General features: G+C 49.4%; 1 protein-coding gene across 2 annotated transcripts in view; it reads right to left on the bottom strand.

The window, feature by feature from the left end:
• SCARA5 (scavenger receptor class A member 5) overlaps positions 1 to 24,660 on the bottom strand; it is a gene marked incomplete at its 5' end in the record, with an annotated part of 114,400 nt that extends 89,740 nt beyond the window's left edge. Inside the window, 2 exons of one of the 2 annotated variants that reach the window (XM_079706006.1) lie at positions 4,488 to 4,616; positions 24,534 to 24,660. In XM_079706006.1, coding sequence (XP_079562132.1) covers positions 4,488 to 4,616; positions 24,534 to 24,648 — 244 coding nt within the window. The remainder of the gene's footprint in view (positions 1 to 4,487; positions 4,617 to 24,533) is intronic. The other variant, XM_079706005.1, reaches the window with a different exon arrangement.
• Between the last annotated feature and the right edge of the window lie 356 nt (positions 24,661 to 25,016).

A 25,016-nucleotide genomic window follows, 5' to 3' on the forward strand; every position in this document is an offset into this window, starting at 1 on the left:
GGCACGGAGCCTTAGCTACATCACACTGTCCTAATGTGTACGTGTGTTAGGATTTTAAATCCTCCCAGAGCAGGAATTACATCTTTTATTCCGTAGCTATAGACTGAATGTTTTTGTTCCTCCCAAATTCATATGTTGAAATTCTGACCCCCAAAGGGATGGTAGTAGGAGGTGGGGCCTTGGGGAGATAATTAAGTCATGAGGGTGGGGCCCTCAGGATGGGATTAGTACCTTTATAAAAGAGACCCCTGAGAAATCCTTAGCCCTTTCTTCCATGTGAGGACACAGCAAAAAGACAGCCATCTGTGAACCAGAAGTGGACTCTCACCAGACACGGAGTCTGCCAGCGCCTTGATCTCAGACTTCCCAGCCTCCAGAACTGTGAGAAATAAATACTTGTTGTTTAAGCCACCCAGTCTGTGGTAGTTTGTCATAGCAGCCTGAACAGACTAAGACACCAGGGCTTGCTCTGTTGTCCTAAACCCACTAAGCACTCATGCACAAGTTAAGTACTTATTGAGGATGTTGATGGCAATGGCTGACTGCTATTAAGAAAGGATTAAATTAAGGCATGATAGGAACCCCTCGATCACCAGGAGCTCTCTCTGGTCCAACTCTATAGTCTGGATTGCTGTAATGCTCCAGCTTTCCACCAAATTAGATCCCCAGATGTTGACACGTCCCCTTTCTGCTGTTTCATGTCACAGTGGGAGTTCAAATTCTTCAATGGAGCCATGACAGGCAAGGGGAGGAAGAGATAGTTCCTGATGACCACCCTTTGTCACCACAGTGATGTCCCACAATAGTCATGGATAAGGTTGAACCTCCTCTAACCCTTGAACTCCATCACAGAGGACATCTTCCATAAAGTGCTAGATGGAGGACCTCCTGAACACATGATCATCCAATCTCAATTCTCTTGTTCATGAACTTAAGCCTGAGAGTCTTTACTGTCCCAAAAGGAACGCTGGAACAGGACAAAAACATAATAGGAAACCATCAGTCCAGGTAAAATGGGTTAAAGACATAGAAAGACTTAGAGGAATTTGGGAAGAATGGACCGATGCCACCTTCTTGGGAGATGATGGAAGACTGTGGGCATAGAACCCAGTGATGGTGTGGGAATATCAGAGGAAAGTTCCCAAGAGGATGCTAGTTGGGAATGGAGAATTAGGTGGTGGGTAGAAAGCCCAACTGAGTACATAGTTTGGGCAATGGCTGGATTAACCTGAGAGGGGATGCTGAGATGCTGCATAAACACAGATACACTATTTGTCTTTTATTTTGAATACTTGGGTAGAGAAAGGAATCAAGAGAAATCCCATGGGAAATTTTATGAGTAATATTTTTATGCAGTGAGACTATAATTTGGTAATATTGAAGTAAGAGTAGGCATCTGTACTTCAATCAGATGTTACCAACCGGGTATTCAGACATGGCACTTGGTTGCAGTGGTTAATTTTGTCATACAATTGTCAGATGTATGAGCTTTGTGTCGACGAGGAGGTTTTGAAGTCTAAGAGTGGTTCATACAGAACTCCTCTTGTCTTAGCTAGGGCCGCTATAACAAGGCCCCACCCTCATGACCTAATTAGCTCCCTAGTGCCCCACTTCCAAATACCATAGGCCGGGTGGCTTAAACAACAGAAATTTATTTGTCGCAGTTGTAGAGGCTGGGAAGTCCAAGATCAATGTGCAGGCAGATTTGGTTGTTGGTGAGGACTCTCCTCCTGGCTTCTGATGGCCCCTTCTCCCTGTGTCCTCACATGGCAGAGATCTCTCTCTCTCTCTGTCTCTCTCTCCCCTCTTCTTATGTGGCCACTAACCCCATCATAAGGGCCCCACCCTCATGACCTAATTAGCTCCCTAGGGCCCCACCTCCAAATACCATCACACTGTGGGTTAGGGCTTCATATATAAATTTTGGAGGGGACACAATTCAGACCATAGTACCTCCTATGAAAGGTGACCTCAGTAGGGCACTGGAGAGCAAGTTCTGCCCCAAATGAGGAAGCAGCCACAGCAGGACACCTAAGAAAAGGCGAGGCTAGCTCTGGTTTACACTGAACCATACATCTCCCCACCATCTTGGTATTTTTGAAAAGGAGCATCCCTGGAGGTCTTCAATCAGGGTAATCTGAAGAAACGTCCTACCCAACGTCAGGCAGGGCCTCTTTGAAGAACCCCGGACTCATCCACCACCTTCCTAAGTCCCCTCCCTAGGGATGGGGCAGCTGGTGATGATAGTTTTTCATTGGCTACCCTCCTCAAACCTCTCCCAGAGGCCAACGTGATTTTCCGGACAAGAAACTGGGAAGGTGACAGTGGCTAGGCCACAGAGCCAAGAGATAAAGTCTGATGCTCTGTTTCATCAGATCAGTTCCAATCCACCCCAAATTTTCATTCCACACAGGCAATCTGGTACTCATAAACTTCAGGTTCAAAGGTAATTATGATGATCAAAATCCTCCCCAGATTTCCACATGGAATAACAGGAAGCAAGGCAATGTTTCCATTAGATTAGGAAACCACGCTCCACCCTCCTTTCTGAAACTTCCAGAACATCATCATAAATCCCATTCGACCCCCAAGCCAGAAGAAAAGCCTCTCTGCATTGTGCTGGGTACCACTTCTTGTTAGAAAGTCTCCTGTATTTTGAATGGGAATTTGTCTCTTTACAAAACCCACTCATTCACTTAGTTCTACCCTCTGAGACCACACAGAATATGTCCGCCCTTTTCCACATGGCAGCCCTTCAGACCCTGGAAGAGAACTTTCATTCCCCTGAAACCCAAGAGATGATGCCCTTCCAGGCCTTCCAGGCCTCCAGAGACCTGCCCCAGGGTCCCCACCAGCCTGGTTCTCTCCTCCACACCCTCTTCTGTCACCTAAAAATTCTTGTTCAGCAGCGTAGTTGTAATACCATAGCCTAGCTTTCCTGCTGGGCCGAAACACTTTCCAAAAATTTTGTAAATTTGTTATGGTCGTGGCTGCCAAGCCCACAAAACCCAGATCCCAATCTCTCACTGAGCAGCCCAAGAACATGTTCAAAAAATCCTCTGGCTGGACATCATCCCTTGGACGAATCATTAGTTTCTCTCATTGTTGCTGCTGGCTGCCCCCCAACCCGGGTCAATGGTTGATGGGATAGACACCACCCCTAGTGATGCCCTTTGCCCCGAGTGTGGGAATCTGAGGGCAAAGGCAGCATTGAATATCCCATCACCGGGCCCAAGTGACTAGTCTCACTTGACAGAAAGTGACACGAGACCAGAGATTTCTAGTGAGGGGTCATCCTCAAGGGCTTAGCCTCCATATTACTAGAGTTAAGGGCAGGAATTAAGAGTTAAGTCAAGGACCCCACCCTCTGCACTCCAAGTCAGCTCTGTCTGGTCAGTAGCCTTTCTCTGACTACATTCCCCGTACCCCACCCTGGCCCCTCCATGCAACACCCACACTTGCTCTGTGTGCATCTCCTCTGGGTCACCACAGCACTTGTGTGTCAACATCAAAGGCCCCATCATAGTCCCCGTCACATTCTGCCTTGAGACAGGGCTCCACCTCTGTGCTCCCACCTCCTCCCCTAGACTGGAAGCTCCAGGAGGGGATCCCCTGGGTCTTATTTAGCAGTGTCTCCAATCCTAGCGTGGAACCAGGCACCAAGTAGGCACTCATGTAAGATGAGTGATGCTGATCCCTTGGCCTCACTTTGTCAAGCCTTATATACCTCCATCGAGGTAGGTGGGAATTGAGCCTCTCTCCCTCTGGGTGGGAGTCAGGAGAGACCACCAAGGTCTCTGTCCCTATCTGCTCCACCATCTCCATCACGGTGGTCTGACCTGTGTGTGAGCTGGGCTGATCAAAGCATGGGATCTTCCATCTGATCCCCTCCTGGGTCCATGAGCTCTGCTTCCGGGCTAGAGGACATGGTCCAAAGTCCAGCCTGTCACTAGCCTGTTCTACGGACAGAAACTGGGGAGAAGAGCCCAACTGAGCTGGGACAAACATCCCACCCCCAGTCATCACAAAGGGGCAGCAGGTTTACCATGACCCTGATTAGCCTCAGCAACAAAGTGTCTCATAACTATTTTCATCACATCCCAGGACAGGGGGCCCAGCCTGCTCAGTATGAACCATAGTGCAGAGCTCTAGGGAGGCCCAGTGTAATGCACAGCATCAGACTATGAGTCAGGACAAGGCAGAAGCCACCTGGAGCAGCTAGGTCTCTACTCCTGGACTCAAGAGGTTTCCCATGCTCATAGAGCCCCTGCCAGCTCCTCACCCCCACACAAAGCAGGTGATGCTGCTCAGACTTATGCCTGGTTGGAAAGACCAGCCAGCTTCCTCCTTTGTGGTTTCCATGGTGAGGAAAACAGTATCTGAGTTCCTGACTATGGGAAGGAAGAGCTCCAGCTCCCCAGTTTTCCCATCCGCTCTCACTTCTTGCTCACCTCCTTAAAGGCCAGGATGGGAAAGGATGCTCTTACCTGCTAAGATGAAGATGCCCACGAGAATCAGGAAGACCAGCAGGTAGAGCCCAAGGACTGCGTGCTTCAGGGCCGACAGGGAGCCCAGCTGGGTGCAGCAGCCACCCGCCCGTCCTTTGTGGCACGGACCTAGACAATAAGGGTAAGGAGAAGAGGAAAAAAGACATTTGAAAAGCCCCAAAGCCCTTTTTCTCTTTTGGTCTTGTCTCTCCCTGATGCATGCAGATGTTCACATGGAACCTCTCACACAACTTTTGCACATCTGTAATGCAGCTGGAATGGTGGGAAGCTTTTCTGAATCGTGAGAAGCTTTTCTGCTTCTATCTCTCCTCCCACCCTCTGTGCTCATGAACTAGCCAGACAGGCATGCCCACAGCTCACGAGGCCATGCAAACCCACCTCCTAGAGCCAGTCCAAGCCACAGAGAAAGCTCAAATAGGCTGGAATATGTGTCCTTTATAAAGTGTTATTGTCCCATGTGATCAGAAGATGGAGAGAATTTTAGAACGAGGTTGCAAACTCCAGCTTCTAACAGTGGCCTGGAAGGGATGTGGGCCAGGTGGGCCTGGGGAACCCAACAGTGCATGCCCAGTCCGGAAGAGGTTGCCATGCAGGAAGAAGGGCCGGGCATTGGCAGATCCAAAAATCACTTCTCAAAACCACTTCTGGCTTCAAGACAAGTCAGAAGTGATTTGGAGAAATCGCCCTTTTCTTAAGTGTTGACAACTAATTAGAAAAACAAAAAAAACAAAAAAACCACTAGGAAGCGTAAACAAAACAAAACACATTTACATGCCGGATCCAACCACCAGTTTACAACCTCAGGTTAAGATTTACAGGAAAACATAGTACCTAACTTCATCCTGTGAAACTACACAAGGCTCACCAGGTTCTGGCCAAAATGGAACAGCAAAATATCAGAGTTCAAATGGAACTTACAGGTTGTCTAGTACAACCCCTTCTGTTTACAGATGAAGGACGTCAAATGTTAGTGACAAACCCTGGGTGAGCACCCAGGTGTCCTGACTCTCTGTCCTCTTTCCACTGGACTTCTCCTTCGAGGCAGCCTTCAGATGGCCGGTGCAGAGGCCAGCAAGCTCACCAACCTCCACCAGCTCTGTCAGCTGACAATGGAGAGGAAGGGATGCCATTCCACCCTGACCCCCAGCACGGCAGGTAAGAATCTATGGAGGGGGGACTTCTCTGGTGGCACAGTGGTTAAGAATCCGCCTGCCAATGCAGGGGAGACGGGTTCAAGCCCTGGTCCGGGAAGATCCCCCATGTCGCGGAGCAACGAAGCCCGTGCGCCACAACTACTGAGTCCGCATGAGCCTAGAGCCCATGCTCCACAGCAAGAGAAGCCACCGCAATGAGAAGCCCGCGCGCCGCAACAAAGAGTAGCCCCCACTCGCCGCAACTAGAGAAAGCCCACGCATAGCAATGAAGACCCAATACAGCCAAAATAATTAATTAATTAATTAATTAATTAAAAAAAAAAGAATCTATGGAGGGCATTTTTTTTCCAAAGTATGCATGTCCCTATTATGCTCATTCTCCACCCCCTGCAAGGGAGAGTATTGCCAACTGCAGAACATCACGCGTGGAGGCATGGGTGGGAACCGGAAAAGGCTGACAGCAGATGATGAAATAACTGAGAGTCAGAAAACATTTGAGGTGCTTCGGGGGCTCCTTATCACCTCTCAGGTAACACTGCCACCTGCACAGCCTTCAGGAGGTTTGGTGACCACAAGGGAAATGGCGGTGACCACGCTGGTGCCCTGGCTCTCCAGAGGTATTGTTCAGTGAGGAACATTTTCCCACGCTTTTACTCCATTTTATGGAAAATGCTGTTGTTAAAACAGCTAAGTAGGACTATTACATAATATTTCCGTAAAACATCGGGTACGATTTGGAACAAGTTGTCGAGAAATACAAATGCAGTTACCATTCTCATCAACACTTAAATGTTAGCGAATTTTCTAGACTTAACCTGATTTTCCACAAAGACTTGCACATCTTTCTAACTCAGCCTAAAGCTTCTTTTCCAGAATTTTCTATCTCTTTCCACACAGTAGGATCTATAACCTGTTTTGCTCCTAAATATGCAAGCTTCTTGTAGCTTTTTGTCTTTTTTTTCCTCATGAGAGCCGCTGGCTGGTGGGTTGCAACTCCTAGAGAAAAGTTTTTTTCCCCTCGAGAGTCAAAGCGGTAGGCATAGCATAGTGTATTATACAAATATTAGTATCTTTTTTTGGGGGGGGTGGGTACGCGGGCCTCTCACTCTTGCGGCCTCTCCCGTTGTGGAGCACAGGCTCTGGATGCGCAGGCTCAGCGGCCGTGGCTCATGGGCCCAGCCGCTCCGCAGCATGTGGGATCTTCTCCGACCGGGGCACGAAGCTGTGTCCCCTGCATCAGCAGGTGGACTCTCAACCACTGCGCCACCAGGGAAGCCCAAATATTAGTATCTTTATTGCATGGTTGTTCCAGCTCTCCTCATCCCTGCTTTTCTTGACATAATGATGGCAGCCTAGCTACTGGGAGGGGTCAGAAGATACCCAGGCTGAAATGCTATTGTCCTTATGTTTATCCCCAATCTATCTTGGGCTTCTTCATTTGTTGCCTTTGTTTGACCCTCTTCTTATTTCCCTTGAAGGTTTAATTAAGTTCAACCATATGCTGTTAACTGTTCCAGTTTCACTGAAATGTTCCATTTCTTGTTCATTACAAAAAGAAATCGTCCTCTCAAAAAGATGTTGCTATAACTTTTTGCACGTAACTTTTTTACTGAGACACAACAAGACATTATATTAATACTTTGCCTGAGCTTGAGGCAGTCTGTTTAGTAAGCTGAACATTAATACAGTAAAGGATTAAGTGCAAACAACGCACATTCACGGATTGACTAGTGAGGCTACTTACAATTTATAAAGTGCTAGCTTAATGCTAATGGTCATTCAGTTTGAAAGTTTTCACCTTGGGGAGGAAAACAAAGCAATCAGGACCCCTTCCTTCCTCTAGGAATGAAAACATTTTCCTAAACCAATCAGTCACAAGAGCAAGGGCTACTTTTCCTTTACTCCCACTAATTAGAACATCATCCCTTTATTGTCAAGTCTGTACTAACTGTCAATATTTGGCAGAATGGGGGAGGAAAGTCACACAGCCAAGAAGACTGTTAACTTGCTTCTTGCCCTGTTGCTTGCATGTGTATTGCCAACTCATTGTAAGAGTGGGGCGAACTGCAATGATATAGTTCTATTTTTTCCCCATCAAAAAAGAGTAGTTCCCTTCTCCTCTACCTGAGGCTTCTGTCTAATAGCAAGCACCCCTGGTGACAGGTCCCTTCACCAACTTACACACACAACATAGACCTTCCTCTGAGAGAGTAGAGTCCTTTTAGCAAGACTCAATTACCTTGCGCATTACACAAAATCCATTCTAGATAGAACATAAAAAGGGTTTCAAATAGAGATTTTCCAGAAACATTCAGTGAACTTCCATTCCACAAGTGGAACTTCACTGAATGTTTCTGGCACGATGGCTAGACAATATGATTGTAAGGGAAAGAAGACAATTTAGGGGAAAGACAAGTTACTAAGTCTGCCCAAAACACATTTATTGACTTTTTAATATAACATAGCAGCAGCATGTTAGCTGAGTAGACCATTCAAATTATTTAAGCTTGGTGGAAGATTGAAAACACTCCAAAACAATGCAATCAGTAAAAACAGTATGCTCATTTATTTTTTAAAAAAAGTAAAAGAAATGAGCCATCAAGCCATGAAAAGACATGGAGGAAGCTTAAGTGCCAATTAGTAAGTAAAAGACACCAATCTGAAAAAGCTACTAACTGTATGATTCCAGATTTATGACATTCTGGAAAAGGCAAAACTATGGGGACAGTAATAAGATCAGTGGTTGCCAGGGGTTGGGAGTGGGGAGGGAAGAACAGGTGGAGCACGGAAGACTTTCAGGGCAGTAAAACTCCTCTGTATGATACTGTAATGATGGATACATGTCATTATACATTTGTCTAAGCCCATACAATGCTCAACACCAAGAGTGAAACCTAATGTTAACTATGGACTTTGCACAATAATGACATGTCAGTGTAGGTTCATCAGTTGTAACAAATGCACCTCCCTGGTGGGGGATGTTGATTATAAGGGAAGCTGTGCACAAGTGGGGCAGGAGGTACATGGAAACTCCCTGTAATTTCCAGTTAATTTTGTTGTAAACCTAAAACTGCTCTAAAAGTTAGTCTATTAAAAAAAAAGTAAAGGTTTTTTTAAAAAAATTATTTATTTATTTGGCTGCATTGTGTCTTAGTTGAGGGATCTTTGTTGCAGCACTCAGGTTCCTCTCTAGTTGTGGCGTGGGCTCTAGAGTGCACGGGCTCAGTTGCCCTGAGGCATGTGGGATCTTAGTTCCCCAACCAGGGATTGAACCCACGTCCCCTGCAGTGGAGGGCAGATTCTTAACCACTGGACCACCAGAGAAGTCTCAGTAAAGGTTTTGACTTATGGATTGTTGGGGTAAAAACTCTAACAGACTTTTATTGAACACCCACTGTCCTACTGTGGTAGCCCTACTGTGGTAACCAGCCTTCAAGATGGCCCCAGATGATCCCATCCCCTTGTATAGTCTCCTTCTGCATTGTACCAGGATTGGCTTGTGTGACCAGTAGAATATGGCAGAAGTGATGGTGGGTCACTTCTGAGATGAGATAAAAGACACTGCAGCTTCCTTCTTGTTTACTCTTTCTCTCTCTTGAAATATTCATTTGGGCAGAAGCCAGCCACTATGTCATGAATACCCTATGGAGAGTCTACATGGTAAGGAACAGAGGCCTTCAGCCAACAACCACGTGAATGAGTCTGGAAGCAGGTCCTCCAGCCAAATCAAGCCTTCAGATGACTATACCCTGGCTGAGATCTTGGCAGCAGTCTCATGAGAGACCCTGAGCCAGAACAACCCAGCTAAGCTGCTCCCAGATTTCTGTCAGATTGGACTATATGTATATCCATATTTTCTGAGCAGAATTTTGGATCTGAAAAAATAAACAAAATCTTGGATTTCCTTGCACACCCATGGCTTCCTCAGAAACGGAGTGAGATAACAATTTTTGTTGTTTTACGCTGCTAAGGTTTGGGGTCATTTGTTACGCAGCAGTAGATAACTAATACACTATGTAGACATTGGGAAATACAAAGATAACAAGCTGTGTGAGGGAGAGATTTTGTCAGTGTCATTCACGTCGAACTTTCCAGTTCCTAAACCACTGTCTGGCACACAGCAGGCACTCAGAAAATATCTGTTGAATGAGAGATGAAGATACAATCACTGCCTTTCAGATGCTCACACCCGAGGGAAAGAAGACATATAAACTGATAACTATCACACAGGTGTGAATGAAGCAGATGTGGAGGGGCGATATGGCACAAACAAAGCCTGGCACTGCAGAGGCAGTGAGTCCTTCTGTGTTGCAGGTCATCTCAGGGTCTGCCTTGAAGAGGCAGCAACTCAGCAGGGCTTTGAAGGACAGGCTTTTGTAGATGGGCTGAAATCCGTTATCTTTCTCTCCAGCTTTATCGTCTGATTTATAGCTATTAGAAATTTGAAAACTGTGACTTGAAGAAGAAAACTTTCTTCCTCCGTGTGAGAACTGTTCTGAGGAAAGTACCAGACCAAGCTGTTAGTTATTAAACATAGTCGTTGCTTGCAGATGTGGTCACACACAAAACCAGATCGAGGGAGAGAATGGCACCAAGAAAACAAAACAAAAACTCTTGCAAGATCTGGGAGAATCAAGGGAAAGGGTTTTCATCTTGCAGTGGCCTCCAGAAAGGCGGGTGACATCTCAGACGATCAGGAAGCCAAGAGAAGGAGGCTCAAGAGGCTTGGAGAGGACAGTGACTCTAAAACGGCAAATAGGAACTAAAAAATAAGTACAAAGTGACTTGCAGACTGGGTTCCGAAGGCCAGGCTGGGAGATGTTATGTGGAACCGTGCTTGGTGATGAATGGCTAGAAGCAGTCCGATGGGTGGTTTCCCCATCTCTAAACACCTATCTACATGTAGCTGCACAATTTTCCTGTAGCTGAGTATCCCTGGGCTATTATTTTCTTTCTCACTCCACTTTTTTTTTTTAACTCAAATTTATGTAAGAAGGAAATTTTATATCATCCTCATAAGTGGAAAATTAGTATCTTCCTATTCCATTATTACTAATGGAATAAATAAATGGTACTTATTCCTTTAAAATAAATATCTAACTATTAAAATAACAAATTCACACCCATATGTCACCTTGAATACCACTATCGTATATAGTCACATTCTGAGAATCACTGACTTTAGTAAAAGTAATTAAATCACAGTTCAATGCAAGTTGTGGAGAAAAAGTTGATGCTCTCCATAGAAGAATTCACTTATAGAGAAGCAAAACCAAACCTTTTAGATGTTCAAGATTAAGAATAATCTAGAAGGTAAAATGTTAAGGATTAAGTGCCATTGAAATAACCACATCAGAACCTTGCCCTCATCTCTGATACTAACCTCATTATTCACAATTGTCGATTTCCATCTCTCCCTGCCCTGATTGTCTAAAGGTTCTCTGAGACTCACCCATTTCCCTACCCATCAACCAGCACACAGCAGAACTGCAATAAGGTTCTTTGCAAGAACAAAGATATGTGCGACTTCCCTGGTGGCGAAGTGGTTAAGAATCCTCCTGTCAGTGCAGGGGACACGGGTTCGAGCCCTGGTCCGGGAAGATCTCACATGCCGCGGAGCAACTAAGCCCGGGTGCCACAACTACTGAGTCCACGTGCCACAACTACTGAAGCCCGCGCACCTAAAGCCCACGGTCCGCAACAAGAGAAGCCACCGCAGTGAGAAGCCGCGCACCTTAACAAAGAGCAGCCCCCGCTCGCCACAACTAGAGAAAGCCCGCACACAGCAACAAAAACCCAAGGCAGCCAAAAATTAAATAAATAAATAAATTTATAAAAAGAACAAAAGACATGTGTAAGTCATTTATTTTTGGTGCAAAGGCTGGTTCTTACAGTTGTCGTATGCAAATAGTTGACACATTTTTGTTGGCTGAAAAACAAATTTTTGAGCAAAATTTTGGTCTGAAAAAATAAACAACATCTTGGCTTTCCTTATTCACCCATGACTTGGAATAGCCACTTAGTGCCCACACAGGTGAACTGTGGGAGCAATTCATTGGAACTGAATTGGCACTTAATCCTAGCTGGGCATCATCATCACGTGTGGTGCTGTTGATGCCATCCAGAGGCCTAAGCCGCAACCCTGAACGTTCTTGTTCTGATTCAATGATGAAATCATGCATCTATGGCATCGAGGTACCCAGTTCTGGAGTAAGGCATTTGTCATATCCAAACAATGTGAAGACACATTTTTGGAAAATCAATTAAAATCTTTCTATTATCAGAGCTTCGTTTAATTTTTTTTGAACTTTGATTTCTCTTTAATAGGACACACACAAAAGGAGGTTGCCTCAAACTATTGTATTATTCCCAGAGGTTAAAATTGTGACGAGTTCCTTTTAATCATGAGAACAAGAGTACCCCCTAAAGAGCTTTTGCTAAAATACTGCTTCCTGAGGGTGGTGAAGTGCTTGGGAGCAAGGATTAACGAACAGAAAAGGAAAGTTTATCTGAAACCCACTTGGTCCCAGGCAGCTGAGCTGAGGATGAGTCGTGAGATGGTCCCCAATGTTAGCAGGAGCCTCAGAACCTCTGGGTCTTTGTTTCCCTGTACTATATTAGGCAGGTGAGGGTCCCTGACACTCTCACAGGGGGACAAGCATGGTTTTGGGGCTCTGTGTAGACAGATCCAAAGCCTGCCTCTGGCACATATTGGCTGGGAGACAGGAGAAAGCATTCTGAGTTAGCCCTTGCATCAATTTAGCCTTTCTTTGCAAAACTGAGTTTTCAATTTCTTAACCATAATTTGAAGGCACTTGGGGAGTTATCTGTTTGAATTTATTTTCCTTCCATTTGAAAAAATACTCACACATTGCATCTGATAAAAGTGGGTATTTACTTCTTTCCAAAGAACCTGGGTCTAAACAACATTAAAAACAAATAAAAATAAATAAATAATAAAACAGGATGAAAGGATTCAATTGTCACCTAATTGAGTTTTACCAACAACAAACACTCGGCCATTTTTTGGTCATTGTTGTTGTTCTCTTTGGTCGCACAGCTCATACACAGCAGGTGGAGATAAGGGTTTATGGCCGGGAGGGACCTTGGCGCTCATCCCATGCAAGGATCTTGTTAAACCCTCCCAAGGTGACTTCATCATCCTCACTCTGGTTACTCATCCCTCACTTTGTTCATTGTAATAGGCAGCCCCAAATAACCTCTGTGTTTGAAGCTGCCACCACTTTCTGGCTTTCATGGAGACCTCTGTTTACTTTTCCTCAGTCAAGGGAAGAGGAGGGTGTGAGGCAGGGACATTACAGAGCAGTTTCATCTGAGGTGAGTCTAAGAGGGTCCCAAACCACCAACCGGGGTGGGGTGAGCACCAATCACCTCTGCCCTGTTGGACCACACACCTGAGTCTTCAAGGCAGAGAGCCCAGTGAGGGCGCCAGACAAAGGACACTACAGTCCTCTGCATGATCCTATGGGATCCCATTTCTAAGAAGAGGAGAGGGAGGGATGGGGGAGCTAATTCAATCTAGATGTTATGATGACCTAGGACAGTTTCTCCAAGTACTTCTAGGGATATTTTGTAACTTCCCTGCAATACTTGTTATTTTTTCCATCCCTATCTATTTCTCAAGTTACTCTGCATAAAAATTCTTGAGAACAATCAGGGGTTTGTGTGCTTATTTATCAGCAGTGGGAAGGGACCCTGGCTGGTGTGCATATAATTTTGCAGCTGGGGCTGACGGATGAAGAGAGAGAGCCAGGTGGGAGGGGTTAGAGGTCAGTCAAGGTGAGCTGGCTGGTCACTGCAACCCAGGAGGAGGGGAGAGGCCAGGGAGTCCCTGGAAGAAGCAGCAGGTCCTGGGGCTGGGGGAAGATGCCCATACTCTCACCCAACATGGGCAGTGCGTGGATGGGAAGAAATGCTGTCTCAATGCAGAGAGACTCAAAACAACAGTGGGCTCAGGGTTTGGCCTAAATCGGGGCTAAAGACCCTCCTCCAATAGAGTGGCTCTGGATCCCTTCCAGAAAGATTCCCAGTTCCTCTCCTGGCGCCTTGTCAGAGGAAATAAATCATCTGATAATGTATTAGCAATGTGGAGGCCAGGGCTCAGCTATTTCCACGTTTAAATCATTACTCTTTCCAGGCTGCTAGAGCAACCTCCCGCCCACGCCTTGGTCCACCTTGGTTTGATGAATTGGTTTATCCTCGGGGCAGGAAGGGATAGGTTTAATACCCTCCGCCCCACCCCCCTGTCTCACTCCCCCAAATCCCACCACCAACTGAGTTGGAAGGGCCACCTGGCTGTTTGGTTTTGAAGACAGGAAGGCTAAAGTCTCAGCCCATGCCACCTGTATGGGAGGGAGCTGGGACTGTCCCTGAAGCCTCCAGGCTCAGAAGCCTCCAGCTCTGGCCTCTGCACAGGAAGCAGTGCAGGCTGAGCCACAGGTGGGAGTTCAGCAGATCTGAGCAAAGATGATGGTCCTCAGACCCACCGAACCTCTGTCACCTGCTAAGGCCTAGAACCAACCGTTGTCAGGTATCGAGCTTCACTGGGAAATCATGGCCAATAATGGGATAGTTAATAATGAGAACGGAATTGCACCCATCAATCACATTTGTCGAGGGTCAGCTCCCAGAGAACAGGGTCTGTGATTCATCTCTGGATCCCACAGGTCCTGGCATGTAGCAGATACTCAATTAACATCAGTTGGCTGTTTGTAGATAAGTGAGACTAATAAACTGAACACACATTTACTGGGCCTTCCAAGCCATTGTTTAGGCTTTGGTAATAACCATGTGTTCTAGTTTCTGTATTTGATGCTTTGATATCTTGGAGCCTTGGGATAGGAAACATCCTCCTCTCCACCACTCAGTTCACCTTTGTATCCAGGACTTGTGCTGTTTCCTTTGGTGATGGAGTTTTGCCCCTCCAAGAGAGGTTCATGATCTCCTAGGACCTAAACTAGATACAAAGAACTTTGGGGCTTTGAAAACTTACCTAGAAATAGAGTAGCTAGAACAACCATTTTTATATTCCTGGCCACAAACAGAACACCTTACCAGGAGGGCCTTTCTCAGAGGGCAGGGAAAGGACACACCCAACAAGCTGAGGGTCCTGGGGCTGCCCTGGGCGTCCCGAGGTAGGCAGGCTTTTCTTACTTCCACCCACTGGCAAGACAATGCCCTTTTCACCTTCAGTCTGTCAGCATCCAGGGACCACCCCCCGGCCCCCAATCCCCATAAACCTACATGTGAAAGGCAGCTCCCCCTGGACACATTGGAAATGCTTAGAATACTTAAGATGTCATATTTACATTTTGATAGATGTCCTTAGGTCAGGGTTGGGAGATCATCATAGCTCCAGAGGGAAGAAAGGAATTCCTACATAATATACTGAGGTCAGAATGGGACCAGAGAACCAAGATGCCCAGATAGAACTTGCCGGGCAAAGGGACAAGATCAAGCTCACTGTTACCCGTGCACAAACTATGAGATCATTTTCAAACAGAGACACTGTTAAGAGTGAATAGTGCTCTATGAATCAACACGCAGGGAGAGCCGAGCGCCATAAACCAAACGGTTCCTGCGAGCTTCAGACAGGACACTTGTCCCAGTCTCCCCTGCCCTCTTAATCCTTTTCAATCTGCCTCTCCCAACCTGATGGCTGCCATCTGCCGCCTTCGGGTCTCTGGTACGTTCTATCTTCCCAGTCCCTCCTCCATCAACTGAAGAAACTCACCCACAAGAGTGTCAGGAGACGAGGCCAGCAGCCAGCCCCTCCCTACAGCCCCCTCTCTTACCAGGACGTCCTAAACACATGGCTTCTTCCGCCCGCTATGAACATCTTGGGTTATCTTGACTTGAACTCAATCTCAAGCCAGAGAGCAGGAGGTAGGGAGGTACCAGGGAACAGGTGGGCTTCAGGGCACTGTGCGGAAGGCTGGAACCATCACGGGCCCCCATCGGCTCTGTGGCTGGGTCTTAGGTTAACCAGCATCTGCGTCTGCAGGGCAGGGTCCCGGCCAGCCCTACCCTGCTGGGCTCCCTCTTCATGGCCGTGTTTATATCTTCCGAAACCTACTGCTGAACTCTGCATATGCCGTTTAGACTCCAGCCCAGAAGCCGCAGGAGATGGTGGGGGGAAGGGGGAGGATGCTGGGGAGAGAGAGGCATTTCTCTGACCTAAAGTCTGTAGAGGATAGTGTCCCTCTGAAGCCATGTAAGACCCTGTCCTTGTGCTCTCGTCCAAACCTATTTGGGTTTATATCTATTTCCTCTTAGAATAATTCGCTCCATCTCTCTCCTGCAATAGAACCATTTATTCCCACGGCCCCGTCCTAGCTTTGTCATTGCCCAGGATGTCTCCACCTCTGAAACCTGAAACGCCAAGAATCCACTCTCAGCCCCGCACCACTGGCAGCCTAGCTCCTGAAAGGCCAGGGTCTCCGAGTCCTGGAACCGCAGTGAACAGGGTGAGCTACGCTGAGGGGCGGGGTTTAAGGACCAGGCAGATGTGGATTTGAATCCAGGCTCTGCCTCTGACTACATGGGGGACCTTGGGCAATTTGCGTCACCTGAGATGTTACCTTCTCACCGACAAACTGGGAATAATAATATGTCCTGAGGTATTTTTAAAATTTACCTTCATTATTTTTTTATTGGAGTATAATTGCTTTACAATGTTGTGTTAGTTTCTGCTGTACCACGAAGTGAATCAGCTATATGTATACATATATCCCCTCCCTCTTGGACCTCCCTCCCATCCCTGACCCCCACCATCCCACCCATCTAGGTCATCACAGAGCACCGAGCTGAGCTCCCTGTGCTTTGGAGACAATGTATTGAAGCCCTGAGCACAGCCTGGTGCTCCATCAAAGGGAACCATTGTATCATGATCGCTTGTATGTATCACATCGTATCATCACTGCTACAGGACCCCTGCCCCCTTCCCACCACCTCCCTTGGCCTCCCCCGATCTCCCTGCCCCCACAAGAGCCAAAATGATCTCCAGAGCTCCTGGAGCTCCAGGACAAGGCTCCCCTCCCCTGGCCCACACACCATGGTTGGGAAGGGGGCACTGGTGCCCTAGGGCTGTGTGCTCCTGGCAAGACCCCTATCACCAACACTCAGTCTTGCCAGCAGTTCTGCCCTGAGACCAGCACCCCAACCTCACTGAGTCCTCCATCCTGACTTCTATCAGCCCCACAGAAGCCCCAGGGCTCCCCATCACCCACCATAATCCCCAGACAGCCTTGTTTCTTCTCCTTTGACACCTCCCTCCCCATCTGCTGAAACCTTCTCACTGTGGCCCAAGATGTCCCAGCCAGTCAACCAAAAAACCCTGATTTCCCCAACCTCTGCTGGAACATTTCCTTTTCTTTCTTCCTCTAACTGAACCCTGCTTCCCTTGTCTTCTCAAGTATGGATTTCTCTCTCCCACATTCATGCAACTGACCTAAGGGTGTGGTAGGTGGTTTTCTTTGCTCCTCATTACTTCCAGAACCTTCTCTCTCTTCTCCATAAAAATCCCAGCTCTCACATCACACGACTGTACACTTCTCCTTGCGCTGAGGGACACCTGCTCTCCTCCCCATCTCCACGCTCACTGTCGTTCTCTCTCAATCTCCAGTTCTGACTCTTCCTTACCTTCCCTCTCCTAATGGCACGTCCTCCCTGATGCACTCGAAATGTGGGCAAAAATGAGACGGGCTCGGAATGCAAAATCCACACCGGATTTTGAAGGCTCAGCCCGAGTAAAAATGTATAAATATCTCCAGCACTTTTACAGTGATCACATATCAAATTGATACTATTTTGGATATACTGGATTAAATCAAATATATCCCTGTATTTAAATTTGATTCATCTGTGTCTCCCTTTTTGTGTGGCTACTAGAACGTTTAACATTGCACATGTGGCTCACATGACATTTTGATTGGCTCTACCAATCATCAAGACCCTTTCTTAATCCCAATTTCACGCGTCCCAGGTGAGAGCTATCTCTCAGGTTTTCCTGGTGCCCTCCGTCCAGAACGCCAACTCGGCATTCCCTGACCTCACCAGGACCTCCTAACCATGGACCCCACCGTCTTTCCACCACCCTTCCCGTCTCCCATCCAGCCTTCCCTTCTTGTCCGACTTGCGTTCCATGATTTACGTTATCCACTCTCTCCCACAGTCTCCCCTCTCTCCTCCCTCTCTGGCGTCCTCTCACTCACTGGACAGCGCTCTGACCCTGGTTAAACCTAACGCTGCAACTGCACTGCATCCACAGAGTGGAGCATGGCTGGGAAGGGAAGGACACGCCTCCATGCTCCTGACTTTGCAGGAGAACTTCCTTCCTCCCCAAGGCAGACTGCGGACCTCTCCCCTCTAAACGGCACTTCCATTTGAAAATGAATCACGTTATAATGTGGGGTCTGTGTCTTCTGGGGACTTGAAGCCCCTTGAGGGCAGGAACCAAGACCTTTTATTGCTGCACTCACCAGTAGCACCGTAAAACCCCGTCCTCTTTGGATGAAGGAGGTCCCGGTTCCCTGTGTGGACTCAGGTGCCCAGGGCAAGTGAGGCTGTCTGTAGTCTGCACCAAATGCCACCCTCCACCAGGAACAATGAAATGCACCCCTCGACTCTTCTGGTAGCCAACCTCAGGGACCTACTGTCTCTGATGGGGGTCCAGGGGTGGACAGACCCACACCTGCCACCAAGCCAGGTGCCCTCAGGACCCAGAATATTTCTTACAGATCCTATTGTACTCTTTGGGGATTAGGACTAAAAGAATTTGCTTGGTTTCCTCTAGTCTTCACAAGGAAGCCCACTAACCAAAACTCTGCCTTCTTTAGCAGAAGGAGGAACCAGCCTTAAAACACTGTCCAGGGGCTTCCCTGGTGGCACAGTGGTTAGGAGTCCGCCTGCCAATGCAGGGGACACGGGTTCGAGCCCTGGTCCGGGAAGATCCCACATGCTGTGGAGCAACTAAGCCCGTGTGCCACAAGTACTGAGCCTGCGCTCTAGAGCCCGCTAGCCACGACTACTGAAGCCCGTGTGCCACAACTACTGAAGCCCGTGGGCTTGGAGCCCGTGCTCCGCAGCAAGAGAAGCCACCGCAATGAGAAGCCCACGCACCACAATGAAGAGCAGCCCCTGCTCACCGCAACTAGAGGAAGCCTGCACGCAGCAACGAAGACCCAACGCAGCCAAAAATTAATTAATAAATTAAGAAAAAAACACTGTCCAGGCCAGGGGTCTCTGAGAAGTGGCGTGGGTGCTTCCTGGGAGACCCTGGGTGGCAGCAGCTCTCCCTGACCTCCCTGTCTCACCCTGTCCTTTTCCATTTCCCCAACATGTGCAGGGGACTCCCCAAAGGGCAGGGAGTTGAAATAAGTGCGTATCGAGGGTGCACTGTGTCCAAGGTGCTCTACTTGGGTTATATCATGTGATTCCCCCACGGGTCCTGTGAGTTGAATAACATTATTCCCATTTTGCAGATGGGAACACTGAGGATGAGAGGGTCAGGGCCCCAGTGAAACAGATGGCCCACTTAAATTAGGAAATGTCATAGAATTTAATAAAGGGAATATATGCAAAGGTGTGGCCAGGGTGTAAGATGCCCACAAGGGCCAGAGTGGTGTCCTTGGACTGTAACCACCTCGGTTACAAAGCCCAGGAGGGGAGCAGTTACTGGAGCCTAGAAGGAGAAAGCCCGAGTGGAGAGGGTGGCTTACCAGGGGTTGTGACCTCGGGTGGAAGGACACAGTGGCCCAAGGTGACCCCATAGGGCAGGAGCTGGGGATAAACACACAACCTCCCATCTTCCATCCTCCCCGTCCTGCCAGGGCGGCTCCCCACAAGGTGGAGAGTGGCGTGTGGCAGCGGGTGGGAATGCAGCGGCAACAGAAGACACCCCGCGCCGAGCCCAGACCTGCCAAAGTTCAACATGTTGGTACCTCCCTGGGCTGTCCCCCCGCTTGTGGAGGGACAGTCCCTGGGGCCCAAGAGATCCAGGATCCTTCCTAGCCCCCAGCCCCCAGTGAGCTGGGGGCGCTGAGTGCACCACGGCATCGCATGAGTTAACATCTCTGCTATTCTCCTGCTCCAGTGCCGGATTCTCCAACCTGTAGAGGGCCGGACCCTCTGTGAGGCCCCAGCCAGACCCTCCCAGGAAATCCACTCCCACCCTTGGGCAGCTGCCCGGCAGCCCTCAGCTACGCCAGATGAACCAGGGAGATGTGATGGATGAGAAAGTAGATGTGGGGGCTCCCTTAGGAGAATAATTTAATTTTACGGGGCAGGGACGCAGGAGTGGGGAGCTCGGGCCCTAAACTCAGCAAGCGGCCTGGCTTGCAGGCGTTGGGCGCGGCCAGGAGCATGTGTAACTCATTACCTCTGCGAGCCTCCCATTTGCGGCCGATGGATGATGCTGGGAGCGCGGTGCAGGGCCCGAGGCCACGGGGTGAGCGTGACTGCAATATTTTTCTGACACTAACACCTCTCTCTGGCCCTTGGAGAGAGGGCCGTGGAGGAGCCAGGCCCGGCTGAACACCACCCACGCCCAGCCCTCCGCCTGTGGGCGCCAGACTGGAGAGGCTTCAGCTGTCGGCGGCGGGAAGAGAAAGGCAGGACCAGGGAGGGGAGGGGGAGGGGAAGGGGTGCACAGAGGAGGCGGGGTGAGGAGGGTCGCGGGCCCAGACAGCCCCTGTGTGGGTTTCTGCTCCAAGGGAGGTGTAGGTGGGCCCTGAGGTCAGCGGGGGCTTGGCTGGAAGACCTTGGAGGTGGCGTTCTGCCGTGAGCCCACCCACAAATTCCAGCCACACAGGTGGAGCCCATGCTCTTGCCCCGCTGGAGGCCGGCAGGTGAGGAGCGCGTCTTCCCATCCACAGCGGGGCTCAGACACCGGAAGGAGGCGGCGGGGTCCTGAGAGGTGGCCCGGCCAAGGGGTGCAGAGGATGGAGAGGTCCCGAAGGTGTCACCGTGGAGCAGGGGTGAGAGAGAGCGAGCCTGGAAGGATGTGGGTGGCACCACGGGGGAAGAGGGGCAAGATGGCCTGTCATGGCGGCGCCTACCGGCCCCTCAGCTTCCTCCTCACCTGGTGCGTGAACAGAAGGGGAGGGGTGGGGGCAGGGACCTGTAAAGAACGCCGCGTTCACACCCTGTCTTTAAAGTCCCACCTGCGTTAACGCCCGAGTCATACCTCAGTATCTAGGCTGCAGTTTTGTAGCTTTGCTCCTCCCCCCCGATCCCAAGATCCCCGGGGCCAAGAGGAGGCACCCCGTCACCTCCCGTCTCCCCGCTTTCAAGGGGGAAATCCTGGGAGGGACTTGGAGCCCCTACAAGGCCTAGCAGACGACACTGCTTTCATTTACTCAAGGCCCGGAGTCGGGGGTGGGCGGCTGGCAGGGTCCCCACCTCCGTCCACCTCTGTTTTCCCATCAATGTCCCTCCGCCCCTACCAGCCCCCCCACCTTTCCTCCCTCTCCTGTGACTCCGCAGAGGTGAGGATCAAAGCAGCAAAGTGCCGGGGAAACAGGTCAAATCTGGCTTGCATTTCCCCAAGTCGGAGCTCACCATTTTCCTCTTAGAAATGAGAGGGAAGGGGAAAAAAAAAAAAATCAAACCAGAGACCTAGGAGCCTTTAGGTGGTGATTTCATGTCAACACTGCAGTCTTTCCGGGGTCTTCACGGCCGCCCCTCCACCCCCGGCCCCATGTCTGGCGTCCAGGAATGAAGTGTGGAGGAGACCCAGACGATGTGGAAATCAGGTTTAGAATTTATTTGTTCTGCCACCTTTAGATTTCAAGGACCCCTGTGTTTGCTCAGCCATGAGTCTGTTCATTCAGTCATTCAACAAATATTGATACTTGTGAGCACCTGCTGCGCATCAGGCTGGGAGACACTGATGAACAAAACAGAGATGCCTGCCCTGGTCCAGCCTATGTTCTTCCCATGAGGAACAGAGGGTAAACGATAAACATGATAAATAAGAAAATGATAGAGTGTGTTGAGGAGACTAGGACTAGGTGAAAAAGGAAAACGAGAAGCAGGGAAATGGGTGTGCAGGGGAGGACAGGAAGCCCTGACACAGAGGTGAGATTTGAGCAAAGACCAGAAGGAGGTGAGGGGGATGCCTGCAGGGTCTGGGGGCAGCGTGTGTCGGGCAGAGCGTGCCAGCAGGTCCACTGTGAGGGCCAGAGGCTCCTTGGCCAACAGTCAGTGCCTGGGCTTTTATTCCCTTCAACGTGGGAGCCTTTGCTGGGCTTTGCTCCAACTTAGGTTTTAAAAGGACCACACTGCAAGTACAACATCCAAGTCTGTTTCTGTGCACAGAAGTTTAGGACTGGATGGGAGCTCAGAGACACCCCCTCTGCCCCTGTGGAGCACTGAGATGGAGACACTGAGACCCAGAGAGGGGACGTGTCCATCAGGTCACATGCCCCAGGGGGGCTGGGGACAGGGGAGGGAAGAGTCAGCATCCAGCCTACATCTTCCGACCTCTGCTGTCCACACTTCATGGGGGTGCTGTGGCTCAGGTGACCCCTGGGACACTTGCTGGCCTGGTTCTAAAACTGCCCTCTGACCAGATCTCCCCATGGCTGGGGTGACTGTTATTTTTCAGTCCTTATGGTCCAAATGGCCTTTTTTAAAATCTCAGGTTCAGAAAAGGGGAGGTAAGATGAGGTCAAGAGAAGGGGGAACCATGGCCCAATGACACTCCCCAGGCCTCTCCCCACCCCTGGGGTCCCCCTGCCATTCCCTTCCCCACTGGCACCCCAGGATGGCCCTGGTGGTCCTGCAATTACCTCCCTGAGCTGTACCCCAGTTCTTTCCTGCCAAATCAGGCCTCTTTACTGATGGGCCAGTGGGGAGAGAGGCTGGATGAACGCTGTGAAGGCCAGCTTGGCTTTGCTGATGTACTGATGGGGAAAAGCTGAGCACTGGTAGTGATCCAGCTCCCTGGGGGGGAGGGAGGGCTTCCTCTCTTCCCAGGTGTCATTAACTTAACAGAAACACTGGCCTGTCTGGTGCAACTCAGCTGGTAATACCTTTCCCCAACTACCTCTTTTACAAAATTGTATTCAGTCTTTAAGGCCTTTACCAGAAAGGCTTCGCCCTGCTTGACTTTAATAATCACACATATTTTTACCTCCTTTACATGGTGGGTAATTGTCCCCATGCCAGTCCCTCCCACTGGGGTCAGAAGCTCTTGGAGGACAAGGATGGTTTCATTTCTCTCTGGAGCATCTCTGGCACCTAACCCATAGCTTGACACATTGTGGGTCCTCAAAATGTGGTTGTGGGCTGGAATTCAGAGGAAGGGCTCTGATGGTGGGTAGTTTACTAGGGCAGGTGACGAGCCCAAATCTCCTGTCTCCTCTCCCTCCTGAGACAATCCCTAATCCCTGCCTTTCTGAGCCACCCAACTTCCCTTCCTACACTCAGCACCTCATGGGAGGAAAGATGGGGTTGAATGAGGGGGAGTCATTTCTAATTTTGAGTAATTTCAAGACAAAGGCAGTTGGCAGAGTGGAGCACAATGAAACATGGTGCTTGAGAAGAAGGTTGAATAAAGGCATCTGGGATGGTTAATTTTATATGTCAACTTGGTTGGCCATAGGGTAACCAGATTAAACATCATTTCTGGGTGTCCATGAGGCTGTTCCAGATGAGATTAGCTTTTAAATTGGTGGAATCAGTAGAGCAGATTGTCCTCCCCAATGTGGGTGGGTCTCATCTAATCAGTTGAGGGCCTGAGTAGCACAGAAGGTGGGGGAATTCACTTTTTGCTTCCTGCCTGACTGCTGGAGCTGGGACATATCAGCTCATCCTCTCCGGCCCTCAGACTGTGATCTACACCATTGGCTTCTCTGGTTCTCAGGCCTTCTGACTCGGACTGAACTATACCACCAGCTTCCCTGGGTCTCCACTCTACAGACAGCAGATCGTGGGACTTCTCAGCCTCCATAACCATGTGAGTCAATTCTTCATAATCAGTCTCTTTGTGTGTGTAGACATCCTCATGCTTCTGTTTCTCTGGAGAACCCTAAGACAGCCTGTTTCCATCTCATTGACCACAAGTTTTTACAAAACTCTCCTGTGAGTTTCCTTCTACTCATCTTTGAAGTTGGGATGAAGCTCTCATCTCCTATACTCACTGCAAAGAGGAATGTATTCATTCAGGCAATAAGCATTTATTAAGCCTACTAAGTATCAAGCTCTGTGCTGGATGCACAGGAGTTGGCTGTTAGCAAGGTGCTCTGAGCTCCTCTAGAGGAAACCGCATCCGTTGAATCTCCAGAGTTTTAGCAAATAACCAGCCCCCAAAGATCCAGCGCGGTCTGGGTCACTAGGATGGGGCCCCTTCCTGTGCCATGACCTGAGGCCTCAGGCCCAGGGGAGGATGAGCACCTGGAGAGGTGTGTTCCCTCCTTGCAAACGCTTTAGGAAGTGCACTGGATGTTCGTCACCCGAGAGTGTCTGGGCTTCTTTGTTCAGTTGCCTTTTGCGTGACCCCAGCCTCATCCAGAGGAGAGGATGGCAGAGAGGCAAAAGGATTGCCCTAGGAGTCAGGAGACTCAGTGCTGGGGCCCCTCTATGACCGACGAGCTGTGTGATGCTTAATGCTTTTCTCAGTTTCTGCTAGTTCATCTGTAAAATGCGTCTCATCTTGCTGGTCACACAGGTGTGTTGAGATGCATGAATGAGAAAACACACAGAAAAGACCCTTCCGAGCACGCATTTCCACCTGTGCAGTATTGTGTGTGTGAGTGGGGGGCGGTCACCAGCACCCTGGGACAATGCCAGGATCGGGTGGAGGGGGCAGGGCTGATCTCGCGCCGAAGACCGAGCCAGAGGCACTCACCGTCCTCACACAGGTTCAGCTTGGACAGGCTCCTGCCATCAAAGGGCTCCTCAAAGATGGAGCCAGAGTCGCGGTCGCTCACGGTGGCGTGCAGGTACATGGCTTTGTTCTCCATCGCGTCCTGCAGCAACAGCAGGAGAGGAAGGCAGGACGCAGGGGGGAGAGAAAGAACATCAGCTGTAGGTGGAGACACAAATGAGTGGTGACCCAGAGCCTGAACGCTGGGAAACTCCCTCATCAGCAGGCATCAGCCACCGGATCCTTAGGACCCCAATTCCCCCTCCTCAACTTCCTTGGCTTGGGGAGGCCAAGGCCCTTTGGACCTTTCTGACCATGGGATCCGTCCCCTCCCTTTCATAGGTCTTGGTGGGGCTGGAGCCCTGCGCTGGGGGGCACCGAGGGCCATGCTTGCTGGGTGGGGCTGGGAGAAGCCAACCCTCTTGGCCCAAGCAGAGGAGTTTCCAAGATTCTGGAGCCCTGGAC

The sequence above is a fragment of the Hyperoodon ampullatus genome (assembly GCF_949752795.1).
Source record: "Hyperoodon ampullatus genome assembly, chromosome: 6".
Lineage (NCBI taxonomy): Eukaryota > Metazoa > Chordata > Mammalia > Artiodactyla > Ziphiidae > Hyperoodon > Hyperoodon ampullatus.